The sequence below is a fragment of the Aquarana catesbeiana genome, linkage group LG05 (genome assembly GCF_042186555.1).
Source record: "Aquarana catesbeiana isolate 2022-GZ linkage group LG05, ASM4218655v1, whole genome shotgun sequence".
Classification (NCBI taxonomy): Eukaryota; Metazoa; Chordata; class Amphibia; order Anura; family Ranidae; genus Aquarana; species Aquarana catesbeiana.
Window position 1 is genome coordinate 106,841,691 of NC_133328.1, and position 19,066 is coordinate 106,860,756.

At 45.4% G+C, this 19,066-nt stretch overlaps 1 protein-coding gene across 4 annotated transcripts in view; it reads right to left on the minus strand.

The window, feature by feature from the left end:
• Positions 1-18,674, minus strand: part of SP4 (Sp4 transcription factor) — a 45,987-nt gene extending 27,313 nt beyond the window's left edge. For 2 of the 4 annotated variants that reach the window (XR_012244399.1, XM_073630041.1), the window contains exons 1-3: positions 17,939-18,071; positions 15,066-15,151; positions 8,326-9,880 (exon numbers count right to left, since the gene is read on the minus strand). Coding sequence is in view for 3 of the 4 variants with exons in the window: in XM_073630041.1 (XP_073486142.1) it covers positions 8,326-9,880; positions 15,066-15,151; positions 17,939-17,972 (1,675 nt within the window). In the remaining variant the exon portion in view is untranslated. Of the gene's footprint in view, positions 1-8,325; positions 9,881-15,065; positions 15,152-17,938; positions 18,072-18,101; positions 18,386-18,497 lie in introns of those variants that run through there. The other 2 variants (XM_073630043.1, XM_073630042.1) reach the window with 2 other exon arrangements.
• Positions 18,675-19,066: the final 392 nt, after the last annotated feature.

The following is a 19,066-nucleotide window of genomic DNA, read 5'->3' on the forward strand; positions in this document are numbered from 1 at the left end:
CATTTCAAACACAACAGTCATTAGGGAAGTATGGAAGCACTTCCTTTGCTAACTGCCTGGCTGTCATTCTAAAGCTTTGACATTAATACAACAAGCCAGTGATCTGGAACGAGTATGGAGATAATGAATTCTGACTTTTCCCTGACTTGATGGCTGCATTCTTACTCAGAGTCTAATGCCACACACAGCCAGGCAACAAACTTTTTCAGAAGGAGCTCAGCAGTGGCAGCCCCAATATTTATTCCCATGACAAGTACACTTTAAGCAAGACAGTTCACATATCAGAACTCTTATGATGAAAACAGTTTCTTCTCTAGGTCTGGAAATTAAAGAAACACTCTAGTCTAAACAAAAATAGGAGATTTTCCCATTTAGTAAACGATTTGTGTTACATTTTAAAACTAGTAGGGCTATATACCCCTCACTACATGCATGCCTAAGATATTAAAGGCTTTCTTCCATTCACTGCTCTATAATCAAATGCCACAATAATATTACATCTTTATAGTTCAAAGTGCACAGGTTGCAGGAAATAAAATTGCTCGATCCCCCATCAACATAGTCAGTGTTGATAGTGGAATACCTACCGTTGAGATATTGTGTTATTGCAGCTGGCAATAATTGCATGAAAAATCCAACAGGCTGGTTGTACCCAAGTTGATCGATCGATCAACTTGGGTACAATCAGCCTACCTTTACATGGTTTGAATCTCGGCCTGTCCCTGCTGAACCGGCCGAGATTCGAACAGGTCTTAGGCCGGCTTTAAACTGCTGTTTCTAATCTAGACAATCAGCAATAACCGCTTAACCTCCCTGGCGGTATGATTATTTCGGATTTTAGGTGCTGAAAATAATAAAATAAATTTCCCCACAATTATTTTGCATGGAAATTTGGCGTTTTATATTGTAGGTCTGTAATTCTTAACAATAACACACTTAAATCTGTCCAAACAAGAGTCTAGTAGATATCCCAGGTATGATAAACTATGAAACACAAAAACATAAATTATAATATAATAAATAAAAATAAATAATTAAAGAGAAAAAAAAAAAATTAATAATAAAATAAATTTCCCCACGATTCACTATCGCTCAATTCTGCAAGTGTTCTAATTTACTATCGCTGTTTTCTAGCCGGTCTAAAGCCACTTTTGATGTAAAGGGACACTTTTTGGTTGCTATGGACAATCTCAAGTTTCCAGGCAGAAAGAACAGTATATATAATATAAAACTGCATGCAGGGCATGGGCCAAAGCACTGGGAACAAAAGGGATGTGAAATAATTTCATACAGTACTGTAATCTGTAAGATTACAGTACTGTATGTGTTATTGTTTTTACACTTTTTTGAATTTGCCGCCAGGCTCCGCCCCCGTGCGTCGCGCAGCTCGCAGGGAACGGAGCCTGGCACAGAGAGGCTTCGGAGGAGGACAGAGCCCGCAGGCACAGCGGGGGACATCGCAGGATCCCGGGGACAAGGTAAGTAAAGCCTCACCAGGATCCTGAGATGTAATCCCGAGTGTGGCTCGGGGTTACCGCTAATGGTCCTGAATTTTAACCCCGAGCCACACTCGGGAAAACCGCCAGGGAGGTAAAGGGTCGCCCCATGTACATATACTGCGGCAGGGCAGCCCTTTAGCGCGAAATCACATACAGGTAAGTGATTCTCATGATCGGCTCTCGGGCGTGTGTCGCCAGAGCCCCGCTGTGATTGGACACAATCAGCGGGTCCGGCGGCCGTGATGGCTTCCGGGAACCCGGCGATCATATGTAGAGAGGCAGAACAGTGGTCTGCCTATGTAAACAAGGCAGACCGCTGTTCTGCCAGAAAGGAAAATGGAGATCTCATGTTTCTGCTAAGCAGAAACATCGATCTGTTTTCCTTTAGTCAAAGCACTCACCCTACAGTTAGAAAGCACACACAGGGAACACATTTAACCCTTTGATTGCCCCTGATGTTAACCCCTGCCCTGCCAGTGCCATTTATACGATGACAGTGCATTTTTTAGTACTGATCACTGTATTGGTGTCACTGGTCCCCAAAAAGTGCCACTTACTGTCAGATTTGTCCGCCACAAAGTCGCAGGCCCCAAAAAAATAAAAATAAAATTGCTGATCGCCGCCATTACCAGTAAAAAAATAAAATAAATAAATCTATCCCATAGTTTGTAGATGCTATAACTTTTGTGCAAATTAATCAATATACGCTTATTGGGATTTTTTTTTACCAAAAATTTGTAGCAGAATATACATGGGCCTAAAGTTATGAAGAAATTAGATTTTTTAAAATTTTTTATTAGAAATGTTTTATAGCAAAAAAATTCATTTTTTAAAAAAAATTGTTGATCTTTTTTTGTTCATAACCCAAAAATAAAAAAACGCAGAGGTAATGAAATACCACCAAAAGAAAGCTCTATTTGTGGGAAAAAAAGGACATCAATTTTATTTGGGTACAGTGTCGCACGATTGTGCAATTGTTAGTTAAAGTGTCGCAGTGCCATATTACAAAAAAATGGCCTGGTCATTAAGGGGGTAAAGTAATGAATAATATAAAAGTTTACATTGTTACACATACTTAGTAAGAGCAAATTTTGATTTTTAACTGGAATTCAACTTAAATGAAGGAGGTGTAATAGAAAACGTCAAGATGGTCACAAATTTAGAGCCGAATCACACTTTTGCATTGCAGTAACGCACATTACGCTTGTTGGTGTGATGGCATTCAGTTTGAACGGCACCCCAATACATGGCAATGTACGATAGTGAATCACAAAAAAGAGGATGTGTCTGATTTTGAGCGTGCTGGGTGCATTGGCAGCCCACTCCAAATAATGTTTTTGTTATTGCATCGCAGAAATGTATATGGGCTCTTATATGCTTGATTTATGACACCCGCAGAAAAGTTTCAGCAGTTCAAACTATTGTATGATGTTTTAGCCCCAGCTCACACCACTGCGGCTTTGAACTTGCGCTACTTCAGTGCGATTTGCACTGACGATTTCATTGCGGCTTGTGACTTCATTTAACAGAAGTCTATGCAAGTCGCAATGAAATCGGTAAAAATTAGTGCTGGACCTTATTCATAATCGCTGCGACATGTGCGGTTCCATTGCCGGCAATGGGGTGCGACTTGTCATGCAATTCAGACCTGTCAAATCGCATGACAAGTTGCACTGGTGTGAACGAGGGCTAAATTAGGAATAAATGTCCCCACGCTGCCACTTTAAATTCAAAAACATATGAAGCAGCTTAGACCTCTGTGAATCACTACCACAAAAAAAGACTTCTGAAAAAAAAAAAAAAAAAAAAAAAGTACAATGATCCTCAAATAATCAAATACCAAAAATAAATGAAAAAATAAATCATGAAATAAACATATCACTGTATATCAATACTTTCATAAGTGCTTGTGCATACAAAGACGTACATACTTCAATGAACAAGATCCAACTTTGATCCGACCATACCAGGCCCTATGAGGCTGGTATGGATTTTGAGGTAAAACCCCACACCAAAAAAAAAAAAAAAAAGAAAGAAAAAAACAAACAAAAAAAAGACGATGTGGGGGTCCCCCCCAGAATCCATACCAGACCCTTATCCAAGCATGTAGGTCAGGAAAGGGGGGGGGGGGTGCTCCACCACCCCAAATCAGGTACATACTACCCCTACCCATTCACCAAAAATGCAGTGAAATCCCGACCCCTTACCACGTGATCAGCTGTCAGCCAATGACAGCTGATCATGTGATGTAAACAGAGCCGGTAATCGGCTATTTTTTCTCCTCACGCTGTTAGCATGAGGAGAAAAAAAAAATCCGATCACTGGCGGCTGTGAGAGGGATATCAGTCCCGATGGTGGAGAGCCTCTGCAGAGGCTTCTGTGCCCACCTGTGCCACCTACCAGTGCCGCCTACCAGTGCCACCTATAAATGTCACCAATCAGTGCCTCATGACCAGTGCTGCCACCAGCGGCTGTGAGAGGGATATCAGTCCCGATCGTGGAGAGCCTCTGCAGAGGCTTCTGTGCCCACCTGTGCCACCTACCAGTGCCCACAGTACCAACCATCATGGCCCCAGTGTTACCTATCACTGCCCACAGTGCCACCTATAAATGCCACCTACCAGTGCCACCTATCAGTGCCAACCATTAGGGCCCGTCAGTGCCGTCTTAACAGTGCCCATCAGTGCCGTCTTATCTGTGCCTATCAGTGTCTCCTTGTCAATGAAGGAGAAAAATTACCCATTTGCAAAATGTTATAACAAAACTATGAAACGTTTTTGGTTTTATTTTTTTTAAATTTCTGTCTTTTTTTGATTGTTTAGCAAAAAATGAAAACCCAAGTGGTGATTAAATACCACCAAAAAAAAGCTCTATTTTTGTGAAAAAAAATGATAAAAATTTCATTTGAGTACAGAGTAGCATAACCGCGCAATTGTCATTCAAAATGTGACAGCGGTGAAAGCTAAAAATTGGTCTGAGCAGGAGAGGGGTTTAAGTGCCCAGTAAGCAAGTGGTTAGTAGCTCTGTCTTCTCCTGATGCCATCCTCTCTGCCGCTGTCGTCTCCCCCAATGCCTTCTCCTCCCGCCGCTATCTTCTTCCTCGCCGCCGGTTACCCGCTAAAAAAAAATAAATAAAAAAGCTACGGTTCTTCTGTTGACGTCACCCGGAGAGCCTGCCCCCTGTAATGTCACAAGGGCAGGCTCTCCAGGTGATGTCATCGGATAGTCACGCCCTATGGCTATATAACAGATGCCAGACAGTAGATGACAACACAACAGAGGAAGACGGCAACAGAAGAACAGTGGCTTTTTTATCTTTTTTAGTGGGTAACCGGCGGCGAGGAAGAAGACGGTGGCGGGAGAGAAGGCATTGGGGAAGACGGCGAGGGGAGGATACGTCAGTGGTGATGACGGCACCGGCAGAAGACAGCTATTATTAAAGGAATTGTAAAAAAAAACGGCTTTTTTTTTTTTTTACATTTTACTGCCTTTTTGGTGAATGGGTAGGAGTAGTATGTACCGGGTAACCATTCACATGGGGGGCACCCTGGATTCTGATAACCCCCCCGGCAACCACCAGCCAGGGTTGTCGGGAAGAGGCTCTTGTCCCCATCAACATGGGGGCAAAGTGCTTTGGAGTGGGGAGCACCCCCCCCCCATGTTGAGGACATGCAGCCTGGTATGGTTCAGGAGGGGGGAGGCGCTAGCTTGTGCCCTCCCTTTCCTGACCTGCCAGGCTGCATGCTCAGATAAGGGTCTGGTATGGATTTTGGGGGGGGGGGGGGGGGGGGGCACGCCATTTTTTTTTTTTTGGCGTGGGGGGTTCCCCTCTGAATCCATACTAGTATGCCTGGTATGGACCTGGGGGGGACCCCACGTTGTTTTTTTTCACAATTTTTTTTGGCGGCAAACTCATCGGTTGTTAAGGACGCGGCAGCTGGCTTTCCGGCCCCCTCCTTGGCAACCAGCTATATACAGCGTGTTTAATGTGGAAAAAAAAAATGGGGTTTTAAAATGGATGTCAGCAGATTGTCCGCTAACATCAGTTTTTCGTCCATTTCATTTTTTTAGGGATAAAAAAAGTTGGGTTTTGTTCAGTCATAAAAAAAACGGAGCTTAGCGGAGACGGATGTCAGCAGATGATCATCCACTATCCCACAGAGATACATGTATGTCCGTTTTTCACCCGTCAACGGATGGATGAAAAACGGACATACAGAATGGCCGTGTGAAAGGGGTCTTTGCTACAATGTAAAGTTGCGAGTGTACAGCTTGTATAAGGCTCCTTTCACACGGCTGTTCCGTATGTCCGTTTTTCATCCATCCGTTGACGAATGAAAAACGGATATACATGTATCTCTATGGGACATTAGCAGATGATCATCTGTTGACATTAGTGTCCGCTAAGCACCGTCTCCGCTAAGCTTACATCCGATCCACTGACATCTGTTTTTAAACCCTTTTTTTCCCCCTCATTAAACAGACTGTATATAGCTGGTTGCTAAGGAGGGGGCTGGGAAGCTGTCTGCCACGTCCTTAACAACCAATGAGTCATCAGCTGTCAGCGGGTTTACAGCTGAATGTAGTAAAAAAAATTGCCGGCAAAAAAAAAAAAAAAACAAAAAACAAAAAAAAAAAAAACAAAACAAAACAAAAAAAAAACAAAACAAAACAAAAACGGTGTGGAGTCCCCCCCCCGCCCTTTGGGTCTAGTATGGATTCGGAGGGGAGCACCCCCCCAAAAAAAAAAAATGTAAAAAAAAACAAAACAAAACTACCAGAGGCTTATCCGAGCATGCAGCCTGGCAGGTCAGGAAAGGGAGGGGACGAGCGAGTGCCCCCTCCTGAGCCATACCAGGCTGCATGCCCTCAAGATGGGGGGGGTGGATGTTGATGGGGACAAGGGCCTCTTCCCGACAACCCTGGCTGGTGGTTGTCGGAGTCTGCGGGCAGGGGGCTTATCGGAACCTGGGCCTCCCTATGCGAATGGGTATCGGGTACATACTACTTCTACCCATTCAAAAGGCAGTGAAATGTAAAAAAACAAAAAAACACACACACGCGCACACACAACAAGAGACGGTTTTTGACAATTCCTTTATTAATAGCTTTGTCTTCTCTCGGTGCCGTCTTCCCCTATGCCTTCTCTCCCGCGGTAGGGATTGTGGGGGGACCCCACCCCATTTTGTTTTTAAATTTTGGCGTGCGGGGGGGGGGGGGTTGGGGAGAATCCATACCAGACCGAAGGGCCTGGAATGGCCGGGGGGGCCCCACACCGTTTTTTTTTTCTACATTCAGCTGGTGACGCATCGGTTGTTAAGGATGCGGCGGTTGGCTTCCCGGCCCCCTCCTTAGTAACCAGCTATATACATACAGTGTTTGAAGTTCAGTCCAGTCACTTTTTTTTTTGCAAAAAACGGATGTCAGTGGATACTAAAACAGATGTAAAAGTTGACATCCATATCCCTTTTTTACAAAAAAGAAACAAAAAAAACAGGACTAAACAACAAAAACAGAATGTCGGCGTGAAACCAGCCAAAGTGTCATTTCTTCAGTGTTGTCACATGAAAAGATATAATAAAATATTTACAAATATATATATATATATATATATATATATATATATATATATATATATATATATATATATATATATATATATATATATATATATATATATATATATATATACATACACACACACACACACATATATACACACATATATACATACACACACACACACATATATACATACATACATACACACACACATATACACACACGAGAGATAGAGCTGATAGAGATTATATATCTATATATATAGATATATAATAAATAAAATGTTTGGGGGTTCTAATACAAATTTCTAGCATAAAATAAAAAACAAAAGCCCCTTTTGTTTTTAAAAAACCCCAGACATTCCTAAAAGCACCTTCCTAATAAAAAAAAAAAAATAAATAACCTTCCTATTTTCCATCTAGGATAAAATTATTATTATTATTTTTTTTTTTTTTATCAGGACAAGTAGACTGTCACAAAGGACAAGTGAATTGGGACCCTGATTTAGTCCCTTGGACAAGTAGTTTTTAAAAAAAATTTCCACACCCTTGCAGTGATCTGTTTATTTCATGATTTATTTATTTCTTCATTTATTTTTGGTATTTGATTTTTTTTTTTGAGGAGCACTGCAATTTTTGATATTGTCTGATGTGGCTTGCCAAAGGAGGCCAATGTACAAAACTAGTACAATCTGCCGACAACACACATGGAAAATACAGGCTAGGCTGACTAACCAGGAACTTTCAGTTACAGCATATACATGAACTGTATTCAATTCTGGAAACACCGATATATACACCTAGGTGTTCTCAGTGTGCTAGTGTTTAACCCTTTCACTGCCTAAGGCTGGTCATATATTATACAATTTTATCCTTTTTCTTTTAGATTTACCTTCAACTACACTATATTGTCAAAAGTATTGTGACGCCTGCCTTTACACACACATATGAACTTTAATGGCGTCTTAGTCTGTAGGGTTCTATATTGAGTTGGCCCACCCTTTGCAGTTATAACAGCTTCAACTCTTCTGGGAAAGCTGTCCATAAGGTTTAGGGATGCCAATAAAGTTCATGTGCACGTAAAGGCAGGTGTCCCAATACTTTTCCCAAATATAGTGTATGTGGTCTGACCTCATATTATATGGTTTTGGTAAATCTGAAGGAAAACTGTACAAGAAAATTGCATAATGTATAGCCAGCCTAAACAATGCCCGGATTCAATAAAAACAGAAAACATGGTTAAGACATGCAAAGATGACACATACCTCCAACGTTTGTAATAGTGACAGGAACCCCCTGAACCTGGACTCCAGCTGTACCAAGATTTGCAACGCTGACCGTCTGCAGGTTAGGCACAGATGTAAAGTGGGCAGCATTGAGAGTGATTGGGGTGCCAGAAACTGTCACTGGTGTAATCTGGGCAATTGTTGTGCCACTACTGGTGGACACCGGAGTTATGGTAAGCTGTTGCGACAGTCCAGCATTTTGAACTTGCAAATTCTGAAGGCTCTGAATATTCTGAACCTGCACAGTTTGCCAGCTGATCTGACCAGATGGGGTTAATGTTGGGGCCCTTATGAGAATCTGCGATGGGCTTAGTGCTTGGAGCTGAACGTTTTGCAGCTGTTGTTGCTGAAGAGTCTGTATGGTCTGTCCTGATTGAAGCTGAAAAGACTGCTGTGGTATGGCTTGTATAATCTGTTGCTGCGGCTGCTGAATCTGAATTTGCTGTAAAAGTGGCTGCCCCATGATCTGCACCTGCTGCAAGGAGCTCGACTGATCGGACACATTCTGAAGTCCGTTGGCCTGAAGCTGACTGCTACTTTGAGATTCAGACTCGGTGACAGAGGATGGCGATTCTTCTGCTGCACGTTCTGTACTTGCTGGTGTGCTCGTGAACTGGCCTGATTCAGCTGTGCTGACAAGCGTGTCGCTGCTAGTCAGAGTGGTAGACACAGTGGTTGTACAGGTGGTGGAGGAGGCGGAGGAGGAGGGAGAATCAGGCATGGTACTGATGGAGGAAGTTGTGATGGGTGTAGACATCAGCTGATTTCCATTGGTAACCCCACCATCTGTGGTCTGAACAATCTGTGCTGAACTTCCTCCAGCAGACATACTGTTGATCACGGGCAGAGCCAGAGTCACTCCTCCTATGTTTATAGGTAAGGTAGTCACTACTTGAGGCGTACCAGAGATGGTCTGCAGCTGCAGTGGAATAGAAACTCCAGGCCGAATCTGCATTGGAACCGTTTGATTTGCTAAATTCTGTGCAATAATATTTCCAGATGCTGTTCTGTTGCCAGCAGTGATAATGGCTTGATTGTTACCAGCGGGGATAAATTGGATTTGACCTTGCAAATCTTGCAGTGTGGTGGCATTTCCAGGGCTGATCTGAATGTGTTGACCGTCCAAAGTCTGAATCTGGGGAATAACTTGGTACTGCACGTTCCCTCCAGGCGTTTGGACCTGGATGACCTGGAACTGCCCAGGGGCTGTGGCTGAAGTGCTAGCTTTCGTTTTTGTGGGCGATGAATTCTCATTGCTGCTAGTAGACGAACCTGCTGTACTAGCTATTGAAATGCCTTGCTGAGCTATACTGTTTTCCTTTGAGATGGGAGGCGCTGCCGCGACTATTTGCCAGGCGCCACCTGCCAGCTGAGTGGTGACCAGCTCCAGCTGCTGCGGCTGGTTTTGCAGCTGAACCAATCCTTGGCTGGGATCTATGATTATCTGCTGCTGTCCAGCGGCCTGATTTTCCCCAGTGTTTCCTATTTTACTGCAGGTTGCAGCTAGCAAAGCCAAGGGAGAAGGCTGAGAATCCTAGTCAAAAAGAGAGTGGGAGAGAACAGAGAGGATGGGTGTGTTTCCATCTCACAGCGCTAACAAAGATCTATAACAGGAAGTGGTCACAGTCTCAGAAGCATCTTAGGTTTTCTATAAACATTTCTGCAAATTTCAAATAGCAACTTACTGGAAGCAACAGATGACATTTAAAGCGAATAGTTTTTTTGTTTGTTTTTTTTGTTTTTGTTTTTTTACAAGCGGCCTTGCAAAAGCAGACTTAAAGTGTTTTTAAAGTTTTTTTTCTCAATTAATTTTTTTATTACATTTTTTCACATAAAACAAAAAAAAAAAAAAAAAAGGGGAGGGTAACAGAGGACATCATGTAAGGCTCAAGGTTTTTTTATCTTCATGCATTCTATGCATGAAGGTAAAATAACCTTCTGTGTGCAGCGGGGCCCCCCACAGCCCCCTCTAATACTCATCTGAACTCCCTCTCAATCCAATGATGTGCACAAGAGCTGAGCTTCTCCTGGGTCTCTCATTCTTCATTGGCTGAGACAGCAGCGGGAGTCACTGGCTCCTGCTACTGTCAATCACAGCCAGTGAACCAATAAGGAAGAAGCAGGGGGTGGGGCCGGGCCACGGCTCTGTGTCTTATGGGTGCATAGAGTGGGGCTCAGGAAAGAGCATGCACCAGTACCTCCAGAGCAGGCAGCACTGGCTGAAAAGGAGGAGCCAGGAACGCCAGCGGGGGGACCTGAAAAGAGAAGAGTCAGGGCTGCTCTGTGCAAAACCACTGCACAGCGCAGGTAAGTATAATGTTTGTCATTTAAATGTCACTTTAAGGTGCACCCATGTCAAGACTATGGACACAAAACTATGTAGACATTTTTAACATGCAGTAAAAGAACTTTAAAGGAATAGTTCATCTTTACCAAAAAAACGGCCTATGCAGGTAAGTGATGCTTGTAGATAAAAAACAAAAAAAACTGTGCAGCTTTGACTAAAGTTGATTAATGCCTGTACTATAGGTGCAGCACATACCTCCAGAAGCCCAACTGAAAAACTCAGATGGCATCATCCTGTAGTGCCTTGTTGCAAGGATGTTGCTAAGACCCATGGGGTTGCTTTACTAAAACTGGAGAGTGCAAAATCTGTTGTAGCTTTGAATGGCAGCCAATCAGCTTCTAACTTGTTCAGTTAAGGTTTGACAAAAAAAACTGAATGCTGAATGGTTTGTATGCAGAGTTGTACCAAATTTTTCACTCAATAGTTTTAGGAAAACAACTCCATAGGGGGATATTTACTAAAACTGGTGCACCTGCATAATAACCAATCAGCTTCTAACTTCAGCTTGTTCAGTTAAGCTTTGAAAAATAAAAACTTGGAAGCTGATTGATTACTATGCAGAGCTGCACCAGCTTGTGTGCACCAGTTTTAGTAAATCTCCCCCAGTCAGATGATTTAAAGCCCCTCGCATGCACACTCTCATGTCGCAGCAGCTCTGAGCTCATTGATGCTGCAATGGAAGAAATAATTGGTCACACATGTGCGGGGGTTCGAGAGCTTGCCCCTGTGATGATGGAAAAGAGCAGTAATGGCTGGGAGTGTCTTAAAGCGGGGTTCCACCCAAATTTTGAACATTATCTCTATGCATTCTCTTCCTTGCCTAGATGCTGACATGCTGTGTAAAAAAATGTAAATCGCCGTACATACCTTTTTTTTTCTAATCTTCTTAGCACTTCCTGGTTTTCCTCCCATGGGAGTAGGCGTGTTTCTAGCCTCTCCCAGACCTCCCACAGTCCCCTGGGAGCTAGTCTCAGGCTTCCCAGCATGCATTGTGCAACAGTGTCATCACAACATCTCGGTGAATGCTGGGAGCACAGCATTCACCGCATCCAGGAAATACATGCTTGTGGGCTTCAAATGCCCACAATGAAGATGGAAACCGCCTTCAGTGAATTTTATAAGTTATTCTTTACAACGAAATCGGACACAGGCGGACTTATTACACAGAACATGTGAGTAGATAATCACGAGAAGAAAAGTTTGTGAATGAACTCCAAAAAAAAAAAAAAACGATAGATAGGTTGACCCCCGCTTTAAGCATTTTAGCAAAAAAGCAGGATGGGATGATGCCATCTCTGGGAGTTTTTCAATCAGGTTTCCAGAGGTACGTAAACAGCCTACACCAAAGACATTATCCAACTTTGGTCAAAGCTGCACCGTTTGCTTTTTATCTACATTAGCCCCTTACCTGCACAAGCAGTTTTTTGGTAAAGGAGAACTAACCCTTTAAAGGCATACACCATCTTTCTGATGTTTAGGGTGTAACATGAAACATGGTCGCCTTCCAAAACTCCAGACCTATGAATGAGGCGACTTCAAGTCCCATCTACCACCATGGCATAGGAACTCAGAACCTGTTGCATAAGTGTCGGGATGTTGCTACACTTGTAGTCCAGTGGTTACTACCTCCAGCCCCATAGCAAAAGGCCCGCACCTTGTCATCCACTGATCGTGGTTCAATGCTCTGCAGGCATCAGTGGAAAAATGTAATATATGCACATTTTTTTGTTTTATTAATATGAGTGGATGTAATACATTTTTGCAAAAGGTGAACTATACCTTGAACCCTGGTTCACACTATGAATCGCCCATGAATTGCATAGGAATTGCATCGCAATCCTGTGCAATTCACATGCAATTTAGTGTGGTGCAATCTGAGCCATTTTATTTTAAATAGGCTCAAATCGTATTGCATCACACCAAAGTAGTGAATGCACCAATTTTAGGCCCCTTTCACACTGCCAAGACTTGAAAGTTACACTATTTTGACACGATTTCAGGGAATGCCTGTGTAAACTTGAGGTCTTTGGACCTCAACTCTCATCAAAGTCGGACCAAAGTAGTGCAGGAACTAGTTTGACGTGGGTGCAACTTGAAGTCGCACAGATATAATGGTTATCATTGGGAATCATGGGGTATGACTTGTCATGCAACTATGATGTCCAAAGTCGCAGAAGTGTGAAAGGGGCCTTAGAAAACGCACTGCAACTGGATTGCATGGTCATTTTTTTACCATGCGATCTACTGCAGGCAAACACACTGCATTTGTGCTGTTAACACTGCATTGACACTATCGCAGGGGTAGTGCTTTTTGAAAGTGGTGCAAGAAATGCGCACAGATCATTGGTTTTCTACACAGCATTCTAGTGTGACCTTTCTAGCCGCTTTTATTGTGAAGTTATTCATTCTCAAAGATCACAATAAAGATTTTAGGGCCGGTTTACACTGGTCCGACATGTGCTCCGACTTCCAGAGCACAAGTCGCATGACATGTCAAAATAAATGGTTCCCTACGCGAGCCGTCTTAACTGGTCTGACTTTGAAAATGCTCCCTGTACTACTCTGGTCCGACTTGGGCACGATTTCAGCCCATTGACTTGAATGCAAGTTGCATCCAAGTCAGATCATCATCTCAACTGATCTGACTTGTGGCATGCGACCTGTGCTCTGAGGATTTAAGGGAGGGGAAACCCCATGCCAAAACTGAAAAAAAAAAAAAAAAAAAAAAAGGGTCATGGCCCACCACCCCATGTTGAGGTCACTCCCCCCTTTTCCTGACCTGCTGGGCTGGGTGCTTGGATAGGGGTCTGGTATGGAATTTGTGGGAATCCCCACGTCAGTTTTTTTTATTTTTTTATATCTATAGTGTTTACTTATCTCTCTCCAAAGCACTGAGTCCCGTGTCTTTCTGCTGTTTCGTTCCTCTGTTATCAGCATGATAACTTCTGACAAGTTCTCCGAGACGTGAGATAAAACCAGCCTGAAATTTGTGTCGGGGTGGGTGCTTCAAATAGATTAGCAGAGAGCTTGTCTTGTCACAGCACAGCTCTGAAAGTATCTTCGTTCTTCTGCCTATGCAGGGGGGGGCCCTTTCTTCCAATCAGCTGTCACACAGTGTAAGCCAAGACTACACACCTACTGCTGAATGAGGACGTAAAAAATCTACCACGATGTAAGAATTCTAAAGAATATAGCAAACTGAAGACTGCAGATATACATGCAACACTTGGGTGAGGGTTTACATCCATATTAAGGCTCTCTTACACACAAGTCGCAGTGTCTGCCCCTATTAACTACTTGTAACCCAGCAGATTTTAAATAAAGTTTTTTTCCTAACGTTCTTCATTAAATACACCATTGCTATAAGCCATACTCCAGGCAGAATTACCTTCACAGGTCCAGCATCAAACATTGTTGATCTAGTGAGAACCTGTCTTGTAGGCATACTTCCATCTCCTGCAAATCAGTTAGCTTGCATGTCGGAGGAAGTGCAGTTCCTGCTGTATTTCCTGGCCATTTTGGCTGTAAGTGCTGCAGGTCTCATAGAACCCAGTACCATAATTATATCTCCAGTCCCCCTTCTCATCCCTACTATTAACAAAACATTATTCTTATGCAGCGTACACACCGTCGGACTTTTCGACCGGACTTGTCCGACGGACGCCGATGGACCAAATCCGGCGGACAATCCGATCGTGTGCGGGCTTCACCGGACCCTCAGCTGACTTTTCCAGTCGCAAATCTGATGGACTTTAGATTTGGAACATGCTTCAAATCTTTATGTCGTAACTCTGCCGGACCCAGAAATCCACTTGTCTGTATGCTAGTCCGACGGACAAAAACCAACGCTAGGGCAGCTATTGGCTACTGGCTATCAACTTCCTTATTTTAGTCCAGTGTAAGTCATCACGTACAAATCCGTCGGACTTTGGTGTGATCGTGTGTAGGCAAGTCCATTCGTTAAAAAGTCCGTCAAAAGTCCGCTGGAAAGTCTGTCGGACCAGTCCGGTCGAAAAGTTCGCCCGTGTGTACGCGGCCTTAGGCTTTGTTTTGTGAATGGCTTATAGGAGAGGGGGCAGAGATACAACCTTTGCACTGGGGTCTATGACAGCTGCAGTGCTTACAGACAGAGGGTCCAGGAAGTACAGCGGAAACTGGACTTCCTTGGCATGTAAACTAATTTGCAGGACACAGAAGTATGTCTACATGACAGCAAGGTCCTCCAGAGGAATGGAAATGCTTGCCTTGTTGGAAACTTTTGAAGGTAATCCTGCATGAAGTAGGGGTTTAAAATTTAGATAAAATGAAGTATTCAATACAATTGAATAAAGATAACGCACTGCACCCTGGATGTACAGAACATACAAATTACCTGTGAACCTGATGACTTGCCCTTTTTTTTGGCTTCGGGTTCATTACTTTTTCCTTCCTCGCTGGCCATATCTTCCTCTGCCTGATCTGTAAAATAACCAGAATGACAGGACAGGTGTCAATAAACAAAGTAACGGAAAACGTCCAGCAAGGCACTGGGAATGGAAGTTGCTAATTTGCCACTAATAGCTTCTACCATTAAATCATATTTTGTTGTCCCATATTCTAACCCCTGCAATCCCAGAATGAAATAAAAAAAAAAATCTGCTGTGGAATTAACAATTTTGGAAAAAAATGTCATGTCAATCTCTATTTTTAAGACCAGTGTTCATCCTATCCTATCCTATTGTCCTATTTCACTGGATATCCCAGGCAAAACAGATATGGCCAAATGAGCCCATCTTACAGTATGTGTACCAGGTTTATGGTGACCTGAGCGAAGGATTGTGACAAGACCATATTAACCACAGTGGATGGAGAGTGGCCACAGGACCATGGCGACAAGTCCATGGTGACCAGAGTGAAGGGTAGTGACAGGGCCATGGTGACCAGAGTGGAGAGTGTTGGGCTCATGCTGACCACAGTGGAGAGTGGAAAAGCATTGTGACGGGTCCATGGTGACCAGAGTGCAGGGTAACGGGACCAAGGTGACCAGAATGGAGCATGGTGACAGGTCCATGGTAACCAAAATGGTGACCAGGATGGAGGGTGGTGAACGATCCATGGTGAACAGAATGGAGAGTGGTGACCGGTCCATGGTGACCAGAATGGAGAGTGGTGACAGGACCAAGGTGACAGGATTGTGGTGAGCAGAGAAGAGGGTGACAGGTCCATGGTGACCAGAGAAGAGGGTGACCAAAGAAGAGGGTGACAGGCCCACGGTGACCAAAGACGAGGGTGACAGGACCAAGGTGACCAGAGAATAGAGTGACAGGCCCACGGTGACCAAAGAAGAGGGTGACAGAACCAAGGTGACCAAAAAAGAGGGTGACAGAACCATGGTGACGAGAGAAGAGGGTGACCAAAGAAGAGGGCGACAGGCCCACGGTGACCAAAGCAGAGGGCGACAGGCCCACGGTGACCAAAGAAGAGGGCGACAGGCCCACGGTGACCAAAGAAGAGGGCGACAGGCCCACGGTGACCAAAGAAGAGGGCGACAGGCCCAAGGTGAGCAGAGAAGAGTGTGACAGGACCATGGTGACAGGACCATGGTGACGAGAGAAGAGGGTGACCAAAGAAGAGGGCGACAGGCCCACGGTGACCAAAGAAGAGGACGACAGGCCCACGGTGACCAAAGAAGTGGATGACAGGCCCACGGTGACCAAAGAAGAGGACGACAGGCCCACGGTGACCAAAGAAGAGGACGACAGGCCCACGGTGACCAAAGAAGAGGACGACAGGCCCACGGTGACCAAAGAAGAGGACGACAGGCCCACGGTGACCAAAGAAGAGGACGACAGGCCCACGGTGACCAAAGAAGAGGACGACAGGCCCACGGTGACCAAAGAAGAGGACGACAGGCCCACGGTGACCAAAGAAGAGGACGACAGGCCCACGGTGACCAAAGAAGAGGACGACAGGCCCACGGTGACCAAAGAAGAGGACGACAGGCCCACGGTGACCAAAGAAGTGGGTGATAGGACCAAGGTGAGCAAAGAAGAGGGTGACAGGACCATGGTGACCAGAGAAGAGGGTGACAGGACCATGGTGACCAGAGAAGAGGGTGACAGGACCATGGTGAGCAGAAAAGAGGGTGACAGGACCATGGTGAGCAGAAAAGAGGATGACAGGACCATGGTGAGCAGAAAAGAGGGTGACAGGACCATGGTGAGCAGAAAAGAGGGTGACAGGACCATGGTGACCAGAGAAAAGGGTGACAGGACCATGGTGACCAGAGAAGAAGGTGACAGGACCATGGTGACCAGAGAAGAAGGTGACAGGTCCAAGGTGACCAGAGAATAGAGTGACAGGCCCACAGTGACCAAAGAAGAAGGTGACAGGACCAAGGTGAGCAGAGAAGAGGGTGACAAGACCATGGTGACTAGAGAAGAGGGTGACAGGACCAAAGTGACCAGAGAATAGAGTGACAGGCCCACAGTGACCAAAGAAGAGGGTAACAGGACCATGGTGACCAGAGAATAGAGTGATAGGACCCTGGTGACCAGAGAATAGAGTGACAGGCCCACGATGACCAAAGTGAGCAGAGAAGAGGATGACAGGACCATGGTGAGCAGAGAAGAGGATGACAGGACCATGGTGAGCAGAGAAGAGGGTGACAGGACCATGGTGAGCAGAGAAGAAGGTGACAGGACCATGGTGAGCAGAGAAGAAGGTGACAGGACCATGGTGAGCAGAGAAGAAGGTGACAGGACCATGGTGAGCAGAGAAGAAGGTGACAGGACCATGGTGAGCAGAGAAGAAGGTGACAGGACCATGGTGAGCAGAGAAGAAGGTGACAGGACCATGGTGAGCAGAGAAGATGGTGACAGGACCATGGTGAGCAGAGAAGAAGGTGACAGGACCATGGTGAGCAGAGAAGAAGGTGACAGGACCATGGTGAGCAGAGAAGAAGGTGACAGGACCATGGTGAGCAGAGAAGAGGGTGACAGGACCATGGTGAGCAGAGAAGAAGGTGACAGGACCATGGTGAGCAGAGAAGAAGGTGACAGGACCATGGTGAGCAGAGAAGAAGGTGACAGGACCATGGTGAGCAGAGAAGAAGGTGACAGGACCATGGTGAGCAGAGAAGAAGGTGACAGGACCATGGTGAGCAGAGGAGAAGGTGACAGGACCATGGTGAGCAGAGGAGAAGGTGACAGGACCATGGTGAGCAGAGGGATGGGTGGTGACATGTAGGATGCTGGACTCGCCCACCTCCAATGTTTGTATCTCCTCCATGCAGACACATGCTCCTGTAAAGCCGACCCCATGCCTGGTGTCACACCCCATAGGAGGAGGCGGCTGTGATCCCGGGGAGGATATGTACGGAGGGGGCCCTGGATGTGTCAGGGGAGGGTGTGCTGGGGGTGTTACGTACCGCTCATGGTGAATTAGTACTTATTCGTGGCACTGATAATCAGGAGGAAGGGACGCGGCTAGCGGAGGGGATGGGACGGGGGGAGGATATAAAGGCCGGTCGCTGTGGCTGAGGGAGGCTGGATGCTGGAGGAGGAGGGATGGGGGGCCTGGCTCCCTCTCATGGCGGCGGTAGCTGGCTGCAGAAGGGGGTTGTGGCGTAGTAGCTCCGTCTCTCCCCGCAGCCGGGGCCCCTGATCCCCCCGCCCTGATTGACAGCCCCGGAGAGGGGCGGCCCGGACACCCCTTCTCTCCCACCTCCCCCTTTCCATCCCGCTACGGGATCCGTCGGCTCCATCCAGCCCTGGCGAGGCCTCCTCCCCGGGACCCTCCTCTTTCCCTCCTCGCCACGGCTTACCAGGCGGGCTGCCTCCTCCGGGTGTGCGGGGACCGCTCCGCAGAGCACTCCAGTGGGGGGTGACGGGGGGCGATCGGCGGATCCGGTGCAGCGATGATATTTAATTTTATTAATATTTTGCTCCAGCTGCTGGAATGAGTCTCCTCCCCTTCTCCTCCTCCCCCGGACAACACAACGCTGACCCCGCCCTCTCCTCCTCCTCACCCAGACACACGGCGATGGCCCCGCCCCCTCTCTCCACTGCCTGGCCATGGAGCTCACAGCATTAACCCTCTGCTGGCCGGAGCGCAGCGCATTGTTATCAGCCAAGGTCCTCCTTCTCAGGATCACTGGCTGATGGGCTTGTCCCTGGAAAATGGCACATTTTTATTGGGCAGAAAGTCATATAGTGCACAAAAGTAATAACCTAAGCATAGTGTGGGTGTATAATATATATATATATATATATATATATATATATATATATATATATATATATATATATATATATATATATATATATATATATATAGATCTATATATATATATATTATACACCCACACTATGCTTAGGTTTAAAGAACTCCACT